Genomic DNA, 16,430 nt, shown 5'->3' on the forward strand with positions numbered 1-16,430 from the left:
TTTTATTATTATTATTAATTTTTTTAATTTTTTTTGCCTAAAATGCTTCTTTAGCTGGAATTGTCCTATCTCCCATGATTTCACTATACTTTGATCTTCTCCTCTGGAGCAGAACTTCTTGAACATTAGAATCTCAATCATGCATTACCATCTACAAACCTTTCATGGGATTTGAGGCTCTGCAGTTTTGAGTTGTTTGATATTTTTATTAGTTAATTGTAAATGATTTTAATGTGAGCTTAAAATACATAAAAAAATATTTTAATTTGCTGGATTCATTCTTTAAAAAACAAATACAAGAAATGATATGGAACAGGCACTTACAAAAACCATAGCAAGTCAAAGGCAGAGAAAAGGCCAGCAGGATGGAGTGAAGAGTTTAATTCCAAGAATTATTTGTTCATAAGGTTTAAGCACTCAAACAGTATCACTTCAATCTTTTTGGATACGGCTGCTGATCAGGGCTGTAATCAGGGCTTCGCTTGATGACACTACTTGTTACTGCTAATCTATCAGGAGCCAAAACCTCAGGACTAGTATTGCTACTAAGACTACTGGATGCTTTGATGAATTCTTCAATGTCAGAATCATATACTGGATGGAGCCCACACGTTTTTACCTTCGTAGTAACGCCTTTATCGGTTTTATCTCCAAAAGAAACTTCTAGTAAATCGTTGTCAGTGAGACAACTTCTAGAAATGTAGAACAACCAGAGGTGATCTTTCCCAGCCAAGGAATTTAGAAGGAATGTCATGGAGAGAATACGAGTCCTTTTTGTGTCCAGGGGTGTCTTGGAAACAGCATGTGCAGGATTGATAGTCACTTGTGCGTCACAATCAAGTTTCATCCATATGTCCTTTAGATCATGCACCGAAAGAACAGCACAAAATGCCAGTCCCCTACACGTTAGCAATGGCTGAGAAATTCTTATTGATGATCCTTCACTCCGATAAATGAACCAGTCTGGAACTTCAGATCCAGGAACAACAATTTCGAATTCAGGACGTGTAACTAGTCCCTGTGAATAAAGAAGAGGCATTATCAGAAGCTATATGAGAGTGACGAGAGAGCCAGAGTATTATTTTCCGAGGCACAGTTATAATTATTATCTAATAATAATTACATGAAAACTGTTCCATCAAATCGTCCTACTCATGGTTAATGTCATCATGCATAGGCAATAAGCTACCATTTACTAATTTATTCTTCATATGATTTTACAATTAATTAAAATAATGGTTATAATTAAAGATATCAAAACTAAAACTGAAGTCACAAATAAATAAATTAATTTATATAGCCATACCTGAACTTCACTTTTTAACAGCGAAAGAAGCATATTTTTAAAAAAGGTGACTGTCACACCATTGGTTCTTCTACTTCCAGCCAGTTTGAAGCAATTTTTTAAATAAAACTTTCGTGATCTTGGTTTGAATATATGTGATGGACTTGATGATATTATTTCCAAGGATGTGCAACTCTGAGCATATAATCTACCTGTACTTGCTGGAAGCTCTGGCAAGGCTTGAAGTCGACGGCAATAATTTATAGAAAGAGTTTTAAGCTTAGGGAGTTGACTGATGCTTGGAGGTAAACAAACAAAATTGTTTCGGCTCAGATTTAATTCTATTAATGATGGTAAGAAGCCAATATCAGAGGGAATTGCACCTTCCTGGAGATTGCAATTACCTAGATCCAAGTGTCTTAAAGAGCATAAACCTGATAAAGAAGGTAACCTCAAGCCCATGGACTCTGGATTTGCTCTAGAGAATAATCGGAACAAGCTGGAAAGAGAACTCCAGAACTTTCGAGGTTCTCCTTTGCATCCATGAAAAGATAACTGCTCGAGGTTTTTCAATAGCACAATAGAAAATGGTGGTTGGCTTATAGCAGTTCCACCTAAATCAAGATTTTTCAAACTTACCGCACGCCCCAAGTCCTCTGGCAGTTTGCCTAGTTTTGAGCAGCCAGAAAGGATAAGAACTTCAAGAGATTCCCATTCAATTTTAGCTCTGAGACTCCTAAGCTGTTTGCAGTCTTTTAGATTCAGTAATATAAGCTTTTTGAGGAGTCCAATGGATGGGTGAACAAAAGATAAACTTGTACAACCATCAAAAATCAGTCTCTTAAGATTTGAGGCACCAGTGAAGTCTGGGGTCTCAGTTAAGTATGTTGAGTGACTGAGGTTAATAATAGTCAATTGGTTCAAATGCTGATAGAAGGAAAATAAAAACTAAATTAGAAAAGATCAGTTTCAACAAACAAGAAAAGTTGAGTTACATATTAGACAAAGAAACAGAGATGCAATTGAGAATGTTACCTCTACTCCTTTCCAAAGTTGTTTAATGTGGCTGTAACACATGTTAAGTTCGAAAAGTTTGTTGTGTTGAAAATTGGATGGCAAAGATCTTAAGGGGTAACCATGCCAATTCAGAAGACGTAGCTCATCTGAAAGATATTGAAGGCTTTGGCAAAGGCTTGCATCTTTGATTTTCAGCAATCTTAGACTGTTCATCCTTGAAAAGGATTTAGCATTCAATTTTAACTCTTTGTATGCGGGAAAATCAAGGATTATGCCTTCAACAGCCTCTGTGCCCTGATGGAAAAAGAGCAATCGTTAAGTGATCGGGTGAAAAAAAATAAAACTTCAATCCTATCTATCTGATATTGTATCTATATATTGCACAGTATATTGACATAATGATGTTTCAAGTTTGCAATCTCTCCAGAACTGCATACCTCATTTTTTGTCAATAAACGCTGAATATCATCAGAAAGCCACAACCTACTACGCTGCCCAGGCTTTTCTGGGCACTCTTGGCGAACAATTTCCCTACCCATATACTGTATCAAATCATGCATACACAATGAGTTGTTTGAAAGAGTTATAATACATTTATCAATCAAAACGCTAATTCCAATATCTGGGTGAAAATCACAACTGTCTAGTATTTCTCTTATTTCATCTTTGTCCCTCCCTTTAAAGAAACAAGCAACATCCAGAAATATTTTCTTCTCTAGTTCCTGCAGCCCATCGTAACTTATTTTCAGTATATCAAAAATTGTTCTGTCAGGAACTTTTTTCAATCTATCCAATGCGTCTTTCCACTCAGCTTTGCTTCTGCCAAACAAAAACGATCCCAAAACTTCAAGAGCTAATGGAAGGCCAGCATCATAACTGACCATTTGCAATGAGAGCTCTAAATAACCATCGGTAGGATGACCTTTTCTAAAGGCTTTCCAGCAAAAGAGCTGAAGGGCTTCCTCATGACTTAATTCATCAACCATATGCACATTATCCACGCCATGGCTAACTAGCAAATGTTTATCTCTAGTTGTAATGATGACTCTACTTCCCAAACCAAACCAATCATGCATTCCAGCTAATGCTTGTAATTGTTCTAATTGATCTACATCATCAAGAATAACAAGAACCCTTTTATGCCGTAACCTTCTCCTTATCTCAATACTTCCTCCGTAAACATCCCATATGTTTATGTTTCTTTCTATCAAGATTTGTGAAATAAGTTGTTGCTGTAGGGCGACCAGATCTTGTGTCATGGAAACTTCTCTCACATTGGCAAGAAAGCTACTACCATCAAATTGATAAGAGATCTTGTCAAAAACAGATCTTGCAAAAGTTGTCTTACCTATTCCCCCCATTCCGCAAATCCCTAACATGCGAACATCATTCAAACCCATACCGAGTAATGGATCCATTTGCTTCATTCGTGACTCCATTCCGACCAGATTGCCATTTGTATTTAAAAATGTAGGACCCAATTTACATGATATTTCGTCAACAATGCCCTTAATAATTTTTGATTCTTCCCTGCAAATGAAGGAAGAAAAAAATCAAATACATGGAAAGTTAGCATGAGCTACAAATAGGTAAAGAAATCTTAAGCCAATATATAATTTTCTTTTACTTGGAATTGAATATCAATTCCAATAGCTGTCATAATATTGAATCAAAATAAGTTGAAATGAACTACTAACAATCCAAGTAACGAATTTTTGTTAGTTTGAGAAGCTTTCCTTCGAGCCATCAGAACAGTGATAAAAAGATCTCTGCACTGGCTATTTATTTTGAAACGAATTTTCAAGTTGTAACATAATACAGAGCATATCTTAGATGGCCAACAACATTCCATAAAATAATTTTCATCCCCCTTAAATTTTAATCTTGGATCTGCCCCAAGCATATACACTATATTAAGTGTTGAACTTCATACCACCTATAATGTGTAATGCTGCATACTGTTAATTACTAATAGATTATACCACTTGCTATTTGAACTTAAGATATACATTCCGCAAGGATACTTCTCAGTATTAATTTATCTCAATATGAGTATTTGTGAATTCAGATTGAAATGTAAAAGAAAACAGATTGGAAAGATAACTATTAGTGTTACCTGTTCTGCAAATGCCATCCGGAGAGATTGGCAATCTTTGTCATGGCAACCCTCCACCTTTGCACCTTTTCCACATCTTCCCTAAAATTTTGTTCATGTTCTGCAAAAGCTTTCTCAAAACTTCCTGTTTGATTTCTGACATCGGATGGACTGACATTGTAGAAAACTGGCAGAACTATCTGACCCATCACTTTCATGCATTCCCAAATCTTCACGAGTTCATCCAGGCACCACGTTGAAAATGCATAGTTTTCTGAAAAAACAACGAGTGCAAACCTTGATTCTTCAATTGCTTTAAAGAGTTCCAATAATATTACCTTTCCCTTTTCAAGTCTATGGTTATCTTTAAAGGTAAATATTCCTTTCTGATCCAATGCAGAATATAAATGACCAGTGAAGTTTTTGCGCGTGTCTTTTCCTCTAAAACTCAAGAAGACGTCATATTTCCTTTCAGGCAAGGTAGAATTAGTAGGAAGGTTTGATGGTATTTCAATATGCATACTTGTGGAAGCCACTGCCAACTTGCTTGTGCTAAGCTATTGCAGATAAATAAACTACACCTGAAGAATATAAATGATCAAACAATTCTCCATGGACCCCAGGAAAAGAGGCAAGAATTATAACCATTAAGCTAACCATAAATCATAAATATGGAAAAGGAGAACACATTGAAGATTAAATGTTTTCTTTTTCAAAGAAGAAGTTAAATTTAACCACCTTAACTTTTCTGGTTTTCCATAACTGTTTTATTTTAATTATCACCCCATCTTCAAATTAAGCCTATCAGGACCACTACTCCGAAGAGAGTCTTGTATCCTTGCTTCCAGTTTTGGACCCTTTGATTTATGGTATCAAAATAAAGATTCTTTAATTGTTCATAACTTGAGTTATCAAGAATGCGATTGATTCTACCCAAAAAGTCTCAGTTGCGGACTTCCACATTGTTTGACTCCAAATAATAAATTCTACAAAAACAAAAATTTACAGTGCTGAATATGAGAAAATTTGATTAAATTTCTGTCTTTTAGTGTTTACCAACACTGTAAACCGTTTACCATGCCATCTAACAAGATTACGTCCGCATGAGAGACCAACTATGATTTTTCTTTACTTCTTTAGCAAGAAACATTATATGCAAAACAGTATGTTACAGTCGAAATCTACTAACATATTTAAGCTGTTGAGCTGTGAATCATTATGCCAATAAATGAACAAACATATATTATAACTAGGAGTAATATTTGGTTATTTATTTATTTATCTATTTATTCTTTAGTTAGCAGGTGAAAAAAAAAAACACAGAGCACACAAAACGTCGTTGTTCGATCAACAATTTGCTAACGGAAAATTTTATAAAGTACTCTACATTCTAAATTGTTAGGCTAAATTATTTTCTTTTCAACCCAGGGCGAAACTAGATACAGATTGACCTGGGCTACAGCGCCGGTCAACTTTTTGAAAAAAAAAACAATTCAGGCTAGAATGATTTTATAGCGCATTAGGTAGTTAATTTTTAATTAATTCTCGCATATAAATCTTATGACACAAACAAAGCACAAACTGCTGAAGAAAAACAGATTAATTACAAAAAAAATAAATAAATAAAAACATACTCTCTCTGGCGACTTGAAGAACCTCTGTTTGTTGAGTTTGGAAACTGGTGAAGAAAATATGGCGAAAACAATTAGTCCAAATCAAGAAATGGAAAATGAAGTGTCACACTCCACGACTAGAGAAATATGAGATAATGAGAAAGTAAAGCGGAAAATTTTAAAAAGTTGTATTTAAACTTAAAAGAGCGGGAAACACGTCGCAGGAAGCAATGCGTCACATCTAACCTTTTGAAATTACATTTGAACCCCATATGTTTCAGAATTATACATTTATATTCCTTGTTGATAGAGTTACTTAAGAAACCACCTCTAGATTTTCAGAAATGGTCAGTTAGACGGACTCTATATAATATCTAGGGATGAAACCATAGCAAGTCAAAGCTAGAGAAAAGGTCAGTAGGATTGAAGGGTTTAATTCCAAGAATTCGTTGTTCATGAGAAAGTAAATTGGTAACTAATAAAGTCAGGGCAGATCCAAAAATTTCTGTTAGAATGGATTAAAATAAAAAATAATTGTACATTAATATTTCTTTGCATTAATATTTTTGGACCAAAATCCAAAAATTATATATATTAATATTTTTTAAAAATTTGAGGGTAGGCTAACTAGTAATGCATCTGCCCTGGTAAAGTTAGTGGAGGTGTCATAAGTGGTGATTAGGACTGTAAACGAGTCGAGTCGAGCCGAACTTTTGACTTATCGACCTCGGCTCGTTACTACAGTATCGAGCTCGAGCCTGGCGAGCCTCAGAATTGAGACTCAAACTCGAGCTCAGTCAAGTTTGAGGAGAGCTCAAGCCAGCTCGTGAACCTGATATCGAGCTCGTTAAGTCATTAAAAGGAGAGAAGAGCTCGTTAAGCCCAAAAAATGTTGCTTAACTGAAAGTGAAAAAGAAAGAAGAAGAGATAAGTAAAATGAAGAAGAGACGAAGAAGAATAAAGGTTGAAGAAGAAGAGAGAAGTAAAATGAAGAAAGAGTAGAAGAAAAAGAAAGGTTGAAGAAGAAGAGAGAAGTAAAATGAAGAAGAGTAGAAGAAGAAGAAAGGTTGAAGAAGAAGACGTGGTTGAGGTAAGAGAGAAGAGAAGTGACTGAAAGCAAGAAGACACGGTTGAGTTGAAAGAAAAGAGAAGTGACTGAAAGCATTAAAAGGAAAGGACATACGTATGTGGTGCGCATTGCCCAACAATCACTCCTATTTTATTTTTCAAAGTTTATTATTGAAAAATATCAGTTTAATATCTCATAGTTTAAAAAATACCAAAGCACCCGTATAAGTGTATAGTATTTATTCAAGCCGGACCAGGCTCACGAGCCCACGAGCTGAGCTTTACTGTGTTCGAACTCGACTCGATTAACAAATCGAGTTTGAGTCGAGTCGACTCGATAATAACTGAGTCGAACTCCAAACGAGCTCTAACTGAGTCGAGTCGAGCCGGCTTGGCTCGTTTATAGTCTTAGTGGTGATGGTAAAGTTCATGAAGGTATTATGAAAGGCAGCTTGACTAATACTGCCCAGTACCTCTATAGTTTTTGAACTAATAGTTAGTTCTTGTGTTATTCGAAATATCCAACTACTTCCCCTGTCATCAGTTTTTACCGTTAAAACTAACTTTAGACTGATTTTGATCACTACATGATAGTATTGTGACTATTTTCTTTAAAAAAAAAAAAAAGGTTTTCTAAAATGTTAAAAAAAATCCTAATAATAAGTCAAAAAAGAACAAATTTTTTTAGTTTTAACGGAAAAAAGCAATGGTTGGAGAGGTAGTTGGATACTTCAGATAATACAGGGACTGGCTGCAATTTGAAAACTACAGGGATAATGAATGGAACAAGTCCAATTTAATCGGTAAATTATATATAAATCCTAAGGTTTGGGCCAAACTTAGGGCCCATAGGTTCCACTGGCATTAATTTTTTCAATTGAAACTACCTTTTAAGTGATATTGATTCTTAAAAAACAGTACTGGGTCGTTTGTTTCATTATTTTCCATCTTATTTCCAATCCTATTCTCAAAATAACTGTTTGTTTCATTATCCTCAAACACTATTATATTTTCTTTAACTATTTTTAAATCCCTTATGTTTATTAATTTAACTAAACACTCTCAGAAGAGAGTTTAAAAATTAACAAAAACACCTCCACTCACCCACATTTGTCAGATTCTGACCACCACCATCGAAAGGTGACTGGAATCTAGTATAATGACACACTACCAATTAGATCTGGTCGGTAGTGTGTCGATCTATCATCTTTCGGCCAGATCCACGGCCAAAGATCTGGCCGTAGTTGGTCGTCAATGACGGCCATATCTTTGGTCGTTCTAACGACCAAAAATGACTGTAGATCTGACCTTTTCCGGCCAGATCCGTGGTGGATCTGGCCTAAAAAGGCCATACCGGCACACGAACGGCCAGATCCGACCGGTCGTGAGTCGTAATGCCAGATTCAGGCGGTAGTGGCCGGAATCTAGCAACTGTGGGTGGGGGTGTTTTTGTCATTTTATAAAATTTTTATATATTGGGGTGTTTAGTAAATTAGCAAACCTAGAGGGTTGTTTTTGTTAGTTTTCAAATCCTAACTCGTTATTCCCATCCAATTCTAAAAATATCAAAAATCATATCCAAAATACTAAAACAAACACACCCAGTATTATCCTAAAAATTGAAATTTAAAAAATTCAAAAGAAAACCTGAAATAAAAAAAAAAAATCTTAAAAATACAAACAAAAAAAATCGTAAAATTATATTAAATTCATAATAAAATTAAATAAGCAAAATTCATAAAAATATTCTGGAAAAAAATTAAAAGCGTACCCAAGTTCAAAAAATATTTGTCTGTTCTTAATATGATATTGAATGAGTTCTTAGACTATGGAATACAAAATCTCATTCCTCATTTTCATTTCACAAAATAATTCTTTGAAATCAGCTTAGTAAAAAATATCCTACAACTAGCAATAGTCCTGGAGAGATGATGGGTTCTTGCATGAATAGACGTTTGAGAACTTCACATCCCTCCTTAAATGTAATCTCCTAAAAAAAATTCTTGGCTTTGGTCTCCCTCATTCATTAAACATTACACTTTGAACCCTAAAAATAATTTTCTAGCTCCGCCGCAAATCCTAGTGTAGGAAGATAATAGCTCTTGCAATCGTGACATTTTTGTTGTATTCTTACTCCATTACAAATACAATATAATAGCATGCATAATGATACTCATAGTTTATATTAGCAACATTATCTATTAAAAAATATATAGTGATATATATAGCAATTGTGTGAAAGGAAATAAAATGATTTTGTGAATGAGTAAATACCGTATTTGTAAATATATGTTCAATAGGGGAATTGCGTTCCTCATTCCAAAAATATTCAATGTTATGTGATGGTTGTACCCTATATAATTTTGGTGTGCTTAGACCTCTCTCATAAAAGATCTTCAATTTTGGGCATTGCCTTATAATTTACTTGTTCGAAGCATGGGAATTTGAAATCATAATTGGTCGAGCAAAAGCATCTGAGACTTGAGCATGAAAATATATATGCTAAATGCTAACACATTAAATTTGTGTTAAATTTACTTCCAGAAACTTAAGATATTTGAAGGATGTTGCTGAGGATGACATTAAATTTGTCAAATAGTGACAACTCCGTACTTCCAAAACTTTGGAGATTTTAAAGAAATGTGTCCACTTGGAAATCTTGTTTCCATATATGTCTTTCATATGGGAATAGCCTTTTTAAAGTATTACCAAAAATAGACGGAGTGTTTCCATATGGTATAATCTTTGAAGGAAACTGAATTGAAATGCAACCGACTCGTCATCTAAGTTAAACAACTCAAGAGCTTTAAGTTTCCAAAAGCTCCCAGTAATTGGAATATGATCGAAGCATACGGATGTAATGTTATTGGCATTTAAAGTCATTGTTTCCAAATTGGTTATGACTTGAAATTCAATGGACAAGTAGGTGTTATATATATATATATACTTGTTGTACAACCATGACTTTAATTATATGAAATTGTCATATATGCAATGTCTCCAAAGGTATGTTCTAATCTTTATTTTTTTATTTTTTTGAGTTAGGAAACAAGAAACTTTTTTATCAAAAACATTAAAAAAAAAAAAAAAAAAAGTGTTTGCATTAAGAGAAAGGTGCACTAAGCTGTGGTAAAAAAGAACAAAAGAAAATGTCATTCATATTCTTTTAACTGTAAATCCACAACACGAATAATAAAATATTGAAAAATGCTATCCTTACAAAGACCCATACAGAGAGGGCTACAAAGTGACATCATCCAGAAGAAAAAATAAAGAAAAAACGGAAAAAGAAAAAAGTGTTTGCATTAAGAGAAAGGTGCACTAAGCTGTGGTAAAAAAGAACAAAAGAAAATGTCATTCATATTCTTTTAACTGTAAATCCACAACACGAATAATAAAATATTGAAAAATGCTATCCTTACAAAGACCCATACAGAGAGGGCTACAAAGTGACATCATCCAGAAGAAAAAATAAAGAAAAAACGGAAAAAGAGAAAGAGAGAGAGAGAAATCATGAAAATCAAGGATAGGGATTATCTTTGTATGCCCCCTTTGTATGTGTCTTTGTAAAACTAGTATTGCTCTAAAATCTTAACCCTAAAGGGTTGACCTAGCAGTTTAACTTCTTAAGTTTGAACCTTAGTATCTTAAAACATTAGGTTTGTAAGGTATTCAATAGATCCCAGAAAGTAGTTAAAGTGCACGTAAACTGCTAGCTAGATAAGCCAATCTGATCCCAGACAGGCTATTAGCTTTATAAACTAAAAAACTATAGTGGATAGTGCTGGTTTCTGGTATTGAATGACTGGATTTCTATTCCATCGGTTTCAATCTGTGTCTGCTATAGCGGATTCATGCTGCTGGCAGGATGAATTTCCTGTCATTTTCTCAGAAGTCCAAACACCCCGATCATAAAAAAATAATAAGAATCTTATTTCGTTACTACAAACCAAAGTCCTTTACTATTTTAATTATCAGTTCTTTTAAATCTTACATTCACAGCTGCTTTGCTTTGTTACCATAGTTTATGATCAAAACTTCGCTTCACATAAGAGATGAATTTGGGGACGATCACTTACAAAAACCATAGCAAGTCAAAGTTAGAGAAAAGGCCAGCAGAAAGGAGTGAAGAGTTTAATTCCAAGAGTTATTTGTTCATTAGGTTTAAGCACTCAAACAGTATCACTTCAATCTTTTTGGATACGGCTGCTGATCAGAGCAGTAATCACAGCTTCTCTTGATGATAGTACTTGTTACTGCTAATCTATCAGGATCCAAAACCTCAGGCCTAGTATTGCTGCTAAGATTATTAGATGCTCTAATGAATTCTTCAACATCAGAATCATACACTGGACGGAGCCCACATTCTTTTACCTTGATGGTAAACCCTTCATGGGATTCATCCCTGAAAGAAACCATACTTAGATAAAAAAAATCATTGTAGGTGAGATAACTTCTAGAAATGTAGAACAACCACAGGTGATCTGTCCCAGCCAAGGTTTGTAGAGGGACTGACATGGAGACAGCAACTGTCCTTGGATTGTCCAGGAGTGTTTTCGAAACAGCATCTGTAGTTGTGAAATTCACTTCTAAATGACAACGAAGATTCATCCATTGGTCTTGATAGAAACCCTTTGGATGATGTACTGAAAAAGCAGCACAAAGTGCCAGTCCGCTACATGTTGGCATTGGTTGAGAAATACTTATTGATGACCCTTCACTCTGATGAATGAACCAGTCTGGAACTTGAGATCCGGGAACAATAATTTCGAAATCAGAACGTGTAACTCCACATTTAAGTCCCTGCGAATAAAGAAGAGGCATTATCAGAAGCTATGAGAGAGCAATGAGCGAGCCAGAATATTATTTTCAGAGGCACAGTTACAATTATGATCAAATAATAAATTAATCATGAGATGAAAATTGTTCAATCAAATTGTCCTACTCATAGTCAATGTCATCATGTATAGGAAAAAAGCTACCATTTCCTAATTGATTTTACAATTAATTAAACTAATGGTTATAATTAAAGATATTAAAACTAAAACTGAAGACACAAACAAATAAACCAATTTATATAACCCTACCTGAACTTGACTTTTTAACAGCGAATGAAGCAGATTTTTAAAAAAAGTGACTGTCACACCATGGGTTCTTCTACTTCCAGCCAGTCTGAAGCAATTATTAAAATAAAACATTCGTGGTGTTGATTTGAATATATGTGACGGACTTGATGATATTATTTCCAAGGATGTGCAATTCCGAGCATATAATCCATCTGTACTTGCTGGAAGCTCTGGCAAGGCCTGAAGTCGATCGCAATAGTCTATAGAAAGAGTTTCAAGCTGAGGGAGTTGACTGATGCTTGCAGGTAAACTAACAAAATCATTGCTACTCAAATTTAATTTTATTAATGATGGTAAGAAGCCAATATCAGAAGGAATTGCACCTTCCTGCAGGTTGCAATCACCTAGATCCAATTGTCTTAAAGAGCATAAACCTGATAAAGAAGAAGGTAACCTCAAGCCCACGGACTCTAGATTTGCTCTAGGGAACAATGGGAACAAGCTCGAGAGAGAACTCCAGGACTTTCTAGCTTTTCCTTTGCATCCATGAAAAGATAATTGTTCGAGGTTTTTCAATAGCACAATAGAAGATGGTGGTTGGCTCATAGCAGTTCCACCTAAGTCAAGACTTTCCAAACTTGCGAGATGGCCCAAGTCCTCCGGCAGTTTGTCTAGTTTTGAGCAGCCATTGAGATCAAGAACTTTAAGCGTTGCGAGATGCTTCGTATTGGACATGATCTCTCGAACACTACTGAGTTTTGAGCAGCCAGAAAGGATAAGAACTTCAAGAGACTCCCATTCAATTTTAGCTCTCAGACTCTTAAACTGTTTGCAGTCTTTCAAATTCAATAATATAAGCTTTTTGAGGAGTCCAATGGATGGGTGAACAAAAGATAAACTCGTACAACCATCAAGAATCAGTCTCTCGAGATTTGGCGCACCAGTGAAGTCTGGGGTCTTAGTTAAGTATTTTGAGTGACTGAGGATAATTATTTTCAACTGGTTCAAATGCTGATAGAAGGAAAAGAAAAACTTTGAAAAGATCAGTTTCAACAAACAGGAAAAGTTGTCTTACATTTTAGACAACGAAACAGAGATGTACATATGCAGTTGAGAATGTTACCTTTACTCCTTTCCAAAGTTGTTTAATGTGGCTGTACACATGTTAAGTTCGAAAAGTTTGTTGTGTTGAAAATTGGATGGCAAAGATCTCAAGGGGTAGCCATGTCAGTTGAGAAGACGTAGCTCATCTGAAAGATATTCAAGGCGTCGGCAAAGGCTTACATCTTTGATTTTGAGTAATCTTAGATTGTTCATCCTTGAAAAGGATTTAGCATTCAATTTTAACTCTTTGTACACGGGAAAGTCTGGGATTATGCCTTCAACAGCCTCTGTGCCCTGATGAAAAAGAGCAATAGTTAAGTGATCAGGTAAAAGATAATAAAACTTCAATCCTATCTATCTGATATTGTATCTATATATGGCACATTGTATTGACATAATGATGTTTTAAGTTTGCAATCTCTCCGGGACTGCATACCTCATTTTTTGTCAATATACGATGAATATCATTAGAAAGCCACAACCTACTACGCTGGCCAGGGTTTTCTGGGCACTCTCGGCGAACAATTTCCCTACCCATAGACTGTATCAAATCATGCATACACAATGAGTTGTTTGAAAGAGTTATAATACATTTATCAATCAAAACGCTAATTCCAATATCTGGGTGAAAATCACAACTGTCTAGTATTTCTCTTATTTCATCTTTGTCCCTCCCTTTAAAGAAACAAGCAACATCCAGAAATATTTTCTTCTCTAGTTCCTGCAGCCCATCGTAACTTATTTTGAGTATTTCAAAAATTTTTCTGTCAGGAACTTTTTTCAATCGAACCAATGCGTCTTTCCACTCAGCTTTACTTCTGCAAAACAAAAACGATCCCAAAACTTCAAGAGCTAATGGAAGGCCAACAGCATAACTGACCATTTGCAATGAGAGCTCTAAAAAACCACCAGTAGGATGACCTTTTCTAAATGCTTTCCAGCAAAAGAGCTGAAGAGCTTCCTCATGACTTAATCCATCAACCATATGCACATTATCCACGCCATGTCTAACAAGTAAATGTTGATCTCTAGTTGTAATGATGATTCTACTTCCCAACCCAAACCAATCATGCATTCCAACTAATGCTTGTAATTGTTCTAATTGATCTACATCATCAAGAATGACAAGAACCCTTTTATGCCGTAACCTTCTCCTTATCTCGTTACTTCCTCCGTAAACATCCCATATGTTTATGTTTCTTTCTATCAAGATTTGTGAAATAAGTTGTTGCTGTAGGGCGACCAGACCTTGTGTCATGGAAACTTCTCTCACATTGGCAAGAAAGCTACTACCATCAAATTGGTAAGAGATCTTGTCAAAAACATATCTTGCAAGAGTTGTCTTACCTATTCCCCCCATTCCGCAAATCCCCAATATGCAAACATCATTCAAACCTATACCTAGTATTGGATCCATTTGCTTCATTCGTGACTCCATTCCGACCAGATTGCCATTTGTATTTAAAAATGTAGGACCCAATTTACATGATATTTCGTCAACAATGCCTTGAATAAATGTGGGCTCTTCCCTGCAAATGAGGGAAAAAAAAAAATTCAATAATATGAAAAGTTAATATGATCTACAAATAGGTAAAATAATCTTATAGGCAATCTATTATTTTCTTTTCATTGGAATTAAATATGAATTACAATAGTGTCAAATAATTGAAACCAAATTAAGTTGAAGTAAACTACTAACAATCCAACTAGTGTAAGGGAAAAAATAACAGTACAAAAATATTATTTCTGTGTTTTGTTACCGAATATATTTCCAAATCTTCGACATATATAATTCCATTGATTTGTTTTCAGGTGCCCTGGAAATTGGCCTTGCTATCAATTTATGACTTGGCTAGAAAAAGTATGCACTCGTATGGGGCAACTTAATTTGAGACAAAGCTTTCTTTGAATCTAAGAGAACGGCAAGAAAAAGATCTCCGCACTGGCTATTAAATTTATGAAACAATTTTCAAGAGTAAATATGTAAAATAATACTGGAAAAATCTTAGATAGGCCAATAATATTTAATCCCCATTTAATTTTTAATCTTTGATCTGCCCCAAGCATACACTACATTTTGTGTTGAACTTCATATCAGCTATAATGTGTAATGTTGCATAATGTTAATTAGTAGAAGTTTATAGCACTTGCTGTTTAAACTTAAGATATATATTCTGCAAGGATACTTCTCAATACTTTTTATTTTAGTTTACATGCATTATCTGAGTATTTGTATATTCAAATTAACATATAAAAATAACAGATTGGAAAGATAACTATTTGTGTTACCTATTCTGCAAATGCCATCCAGACAGATTGGCAATCTCTGTCAAGGCAACCCTCCACCTTTGCACCTTTTCCACATCTTCCCCAAAATTTTGTTCATGTTCTGCAAAAGCTTTCTCAAAGCTTCCAGTCTGATTTCTAACCTCGGATGGACCGACATTGTAGAAAACTGGCAGAACTATCTGACCCATCACTTTCATGCATTCCCAAATCTTCGCGAGTTCATCCAGGCACCACGTTGAAAATGCATAATTTTCTAAAAAAACGATGAGTGCAAACCTAGATTCTTCTATTGCTTTAAAGAGTTCCAATGATATTACCTTTCCCCTATCAAGTCTATGGTTATCTTTAAAGGTAAATATTCCTTTCTGATCCAATGCAGAATATAAATGACCAGTGAAGTTTTTGCGCGTGTCTTTTCCTCTGAAACTCAAGAAGACATCATATTTCCATCCAGGCAAGGTAGAACAAGAAGGCAGGTTAGATGGTATTTCACTATGCATAATTGTGGATGCCACTGCCAACTTGCTTGTGCCAAGGTATTGCAGACAAATTAACTAAACCTGAAGAACATAAAAGATCAAAAAATTCTTCACGGACACAAGGACAAGGTGTACACGTTGAAGATAAATGTTTTCTTTTTTAAAAAAGAAGTTACATATAACTACCTTAACTTTTCTGGTTTTCCCTATCTGTTTTATTTTAATTATCACTCCAACTTCAAATTAAGCCTATCAGGACCACTACTCCGAAGAGTCTTGTATCCTTGCTTCCAGTTTTGGACCTTTGATTTATAGTATTAAAATATAGATTCTTTAATTGTTCATAACTTGAGTTATCAAGAATGCCATTGATTCCACCCAAAAAGTCTCAGTTGCGGACTTCCACATTGTTTA

At 34.9% G+C, this 16,430-nt stretch overlaps 4 protein-coding genes across 4 annotated transcripts; all 4 read right to left on the reverse strand.

Moving 5' to 3' along the window:
* Positions 1–318: 318 nt before the first annotated feature.
* LOC116133792 lies at positions 319–1,388 on the reverse strand. The gene is made up of 2 exons (XM_031419476.1): positions 1,307–1,388; positions 319–1,018 (listed from the first exon to the last, which is right to left on the reverse strand). Exons 1-2 carry the CDS (start codon positions 1,337–1,339, stop codon positions 428–430), a joined length of 624 nt encoding a protein of 207 aa, XP_031275336.1. The 5' UTR covers positions 1,340–1,388; the 3' UTR covers positions 319–427.
* Positions 1,389–1,629: 241 nt separating this feature from the next.
* On the reverse strand, positions 1,630–4,918 carry LOC116133851 (TMV resistance protein N-like). The gene is made up of 5 exons (XM_031419530.1): positions 4,419–4,918; positions 2,740–3,832; positions 2,321–2,596; positions 1,737–2,212; positions 1,630–1,672 (listed from the first exon to the last, which is right to left on the reverse strand). Exons 1-5 carry the CDS (start codon positions 4,916–4,918, stop codon positions 1,630–1,632), a joined length of 2,388 nt encoding a protein of 795 aa, XP_031275390.1.
* A 6,120-nt stretch (positions 4,919–11,038) lies between these two features.
* Positions 11,039–16,037, reverse strand: LOC116133853 (TMV resistance protein N-like). The gene is made up of 5 exons (XM_031419532.1): positions 15,538–16,037; positions 13,685–14,777; positions 13,268–13,542; positions 12,166–13,155; positions 11,039–11,881 (listed from the first exon to the last, which is right to left on the reverse strand). Exons 1-3 carry the CDS (start codon positions 16,035–16,037, stop codon positions 13,372–13,374), a joined length of 1,764 nt encoding a protein of 587 aa, XP_031275392.1. The 3' UTR covers positions 11,039–11,881; positions 12,166–13,155; positions 13,268–13,371.
* On the reverse strand, positions 11,261–13,248 carry LOC116133852 (TMV resistance protein N-like). Its single transcript, XM_031419531.1, has 3 exons — positions 13,220–13,248; positions 12,166–13,123; positions 11,261–11,881 (listed from the first exon to the last, which is right to left on the reverse strand). Exons 1-3 carry the CDS (start codon positions 13,246–13,248, stop codon positions 11,261–11,263), a joined length of 1,608 nt encoding a protein of 535 aa, XP_031275391.1.
* Positions 16,038–16,430: the final 393 nt, after the last annotated feature.

Source organism: Pistacia vera, unplaced genomic scaffold (genome assembly GCF_008641045.1).
Source record: "Pistacia vera cultivar Batoury unplaced genomic scaffold, PisVer_v2 Contig276, whole genome shotgun sequence".
NCBI classification, from domain to species: domain Eukaryota; kingdom Viridiplantae; phylum Streptophyta; class Magnoliopsida; order Sapindales; family Anacardiaceae; genus Pistacia; species Pistacia vera.

Excerpts from the sequence above, each read along its gene's own strand:
- LOC116133792 (XM_031419476.1), bottom strand. The coding sequence starts at position 1,339 with ATGCTTCTTTCGCTGTTAAAAAGTGAAGTTCAG. Across the intron at positions 1,019-1,306 it reads TGTTAAAAAGTGAAGTTCAG|GGACTAGTTACACGTCCTGA; the intron begins GTATGGCTATAT and ends CTTTATTCACAG.
- LOC116133851 (XM_031419530.1), bottom strand. The coding sequence starts at position 4,918 with ATGCATATTGAAATACCATCAAACCTTCCTACTAATTCTACCTTGCCT. Across the intron at positions 3,833-4,418 it reads GGATGGCATTTGCAGAACAG|GGAAGAATCAAAAATTATTA; the intron begins GTAACACTAATA and ends CTTCATTTGCAG. Across the intron at positions 1,673-1,736 it reads CCAGAGTCCATGGGCTTGAG|GAAGGTGCAATTCCCTCTGA; the intron begins GTTACCTTCTTT and ends TGCAATCTCCAG.
- LOC116133852 (XM_031419531.1), bottom strand. The coding sequence starts at position 13,248 with ATGTACATCTCTGTTTCGTTGTCTAAAAT. Across the intron at positions 13,124-13,219 it reads TCTGTTTCGTTGTCTAAAAT|TCACTCAAAATACTTAACTA; the intron begins GTAAGACAACTT and ends AATTATCCTCAG. Across the intron at positions 11,882-12,165 it reads TGTTAAAAAGTCAAGTTCAG|GGACTTAAATGTGGAGTTAC; the intron begins GTAGGGTTATAT and ends CTTTATTCGCAG.
- LOC116133853 (XM_031419532.1), bottom strand. The coding sequence starts at position 16,037 with ATGCATAGTGAAATACCATCTAACCTGCCTTCTTGTTCTACCTTGCCT. Across the intron at positions 14,778-15,537 it reads GGATGGCATTTGCAGAATAG|GGAAGAGCCCACATTTATTC; the intron begins GTAACACAAATA and ends CCTCATTTGCAG. Across the intron at positions 13,543-13,684 it reads GTATATTGACAAAAAATGAG|GGCACAGAGGCTGTTGAAGG; the intron begins GTATGCAGTCCC and ends CTTTTTCATCAG.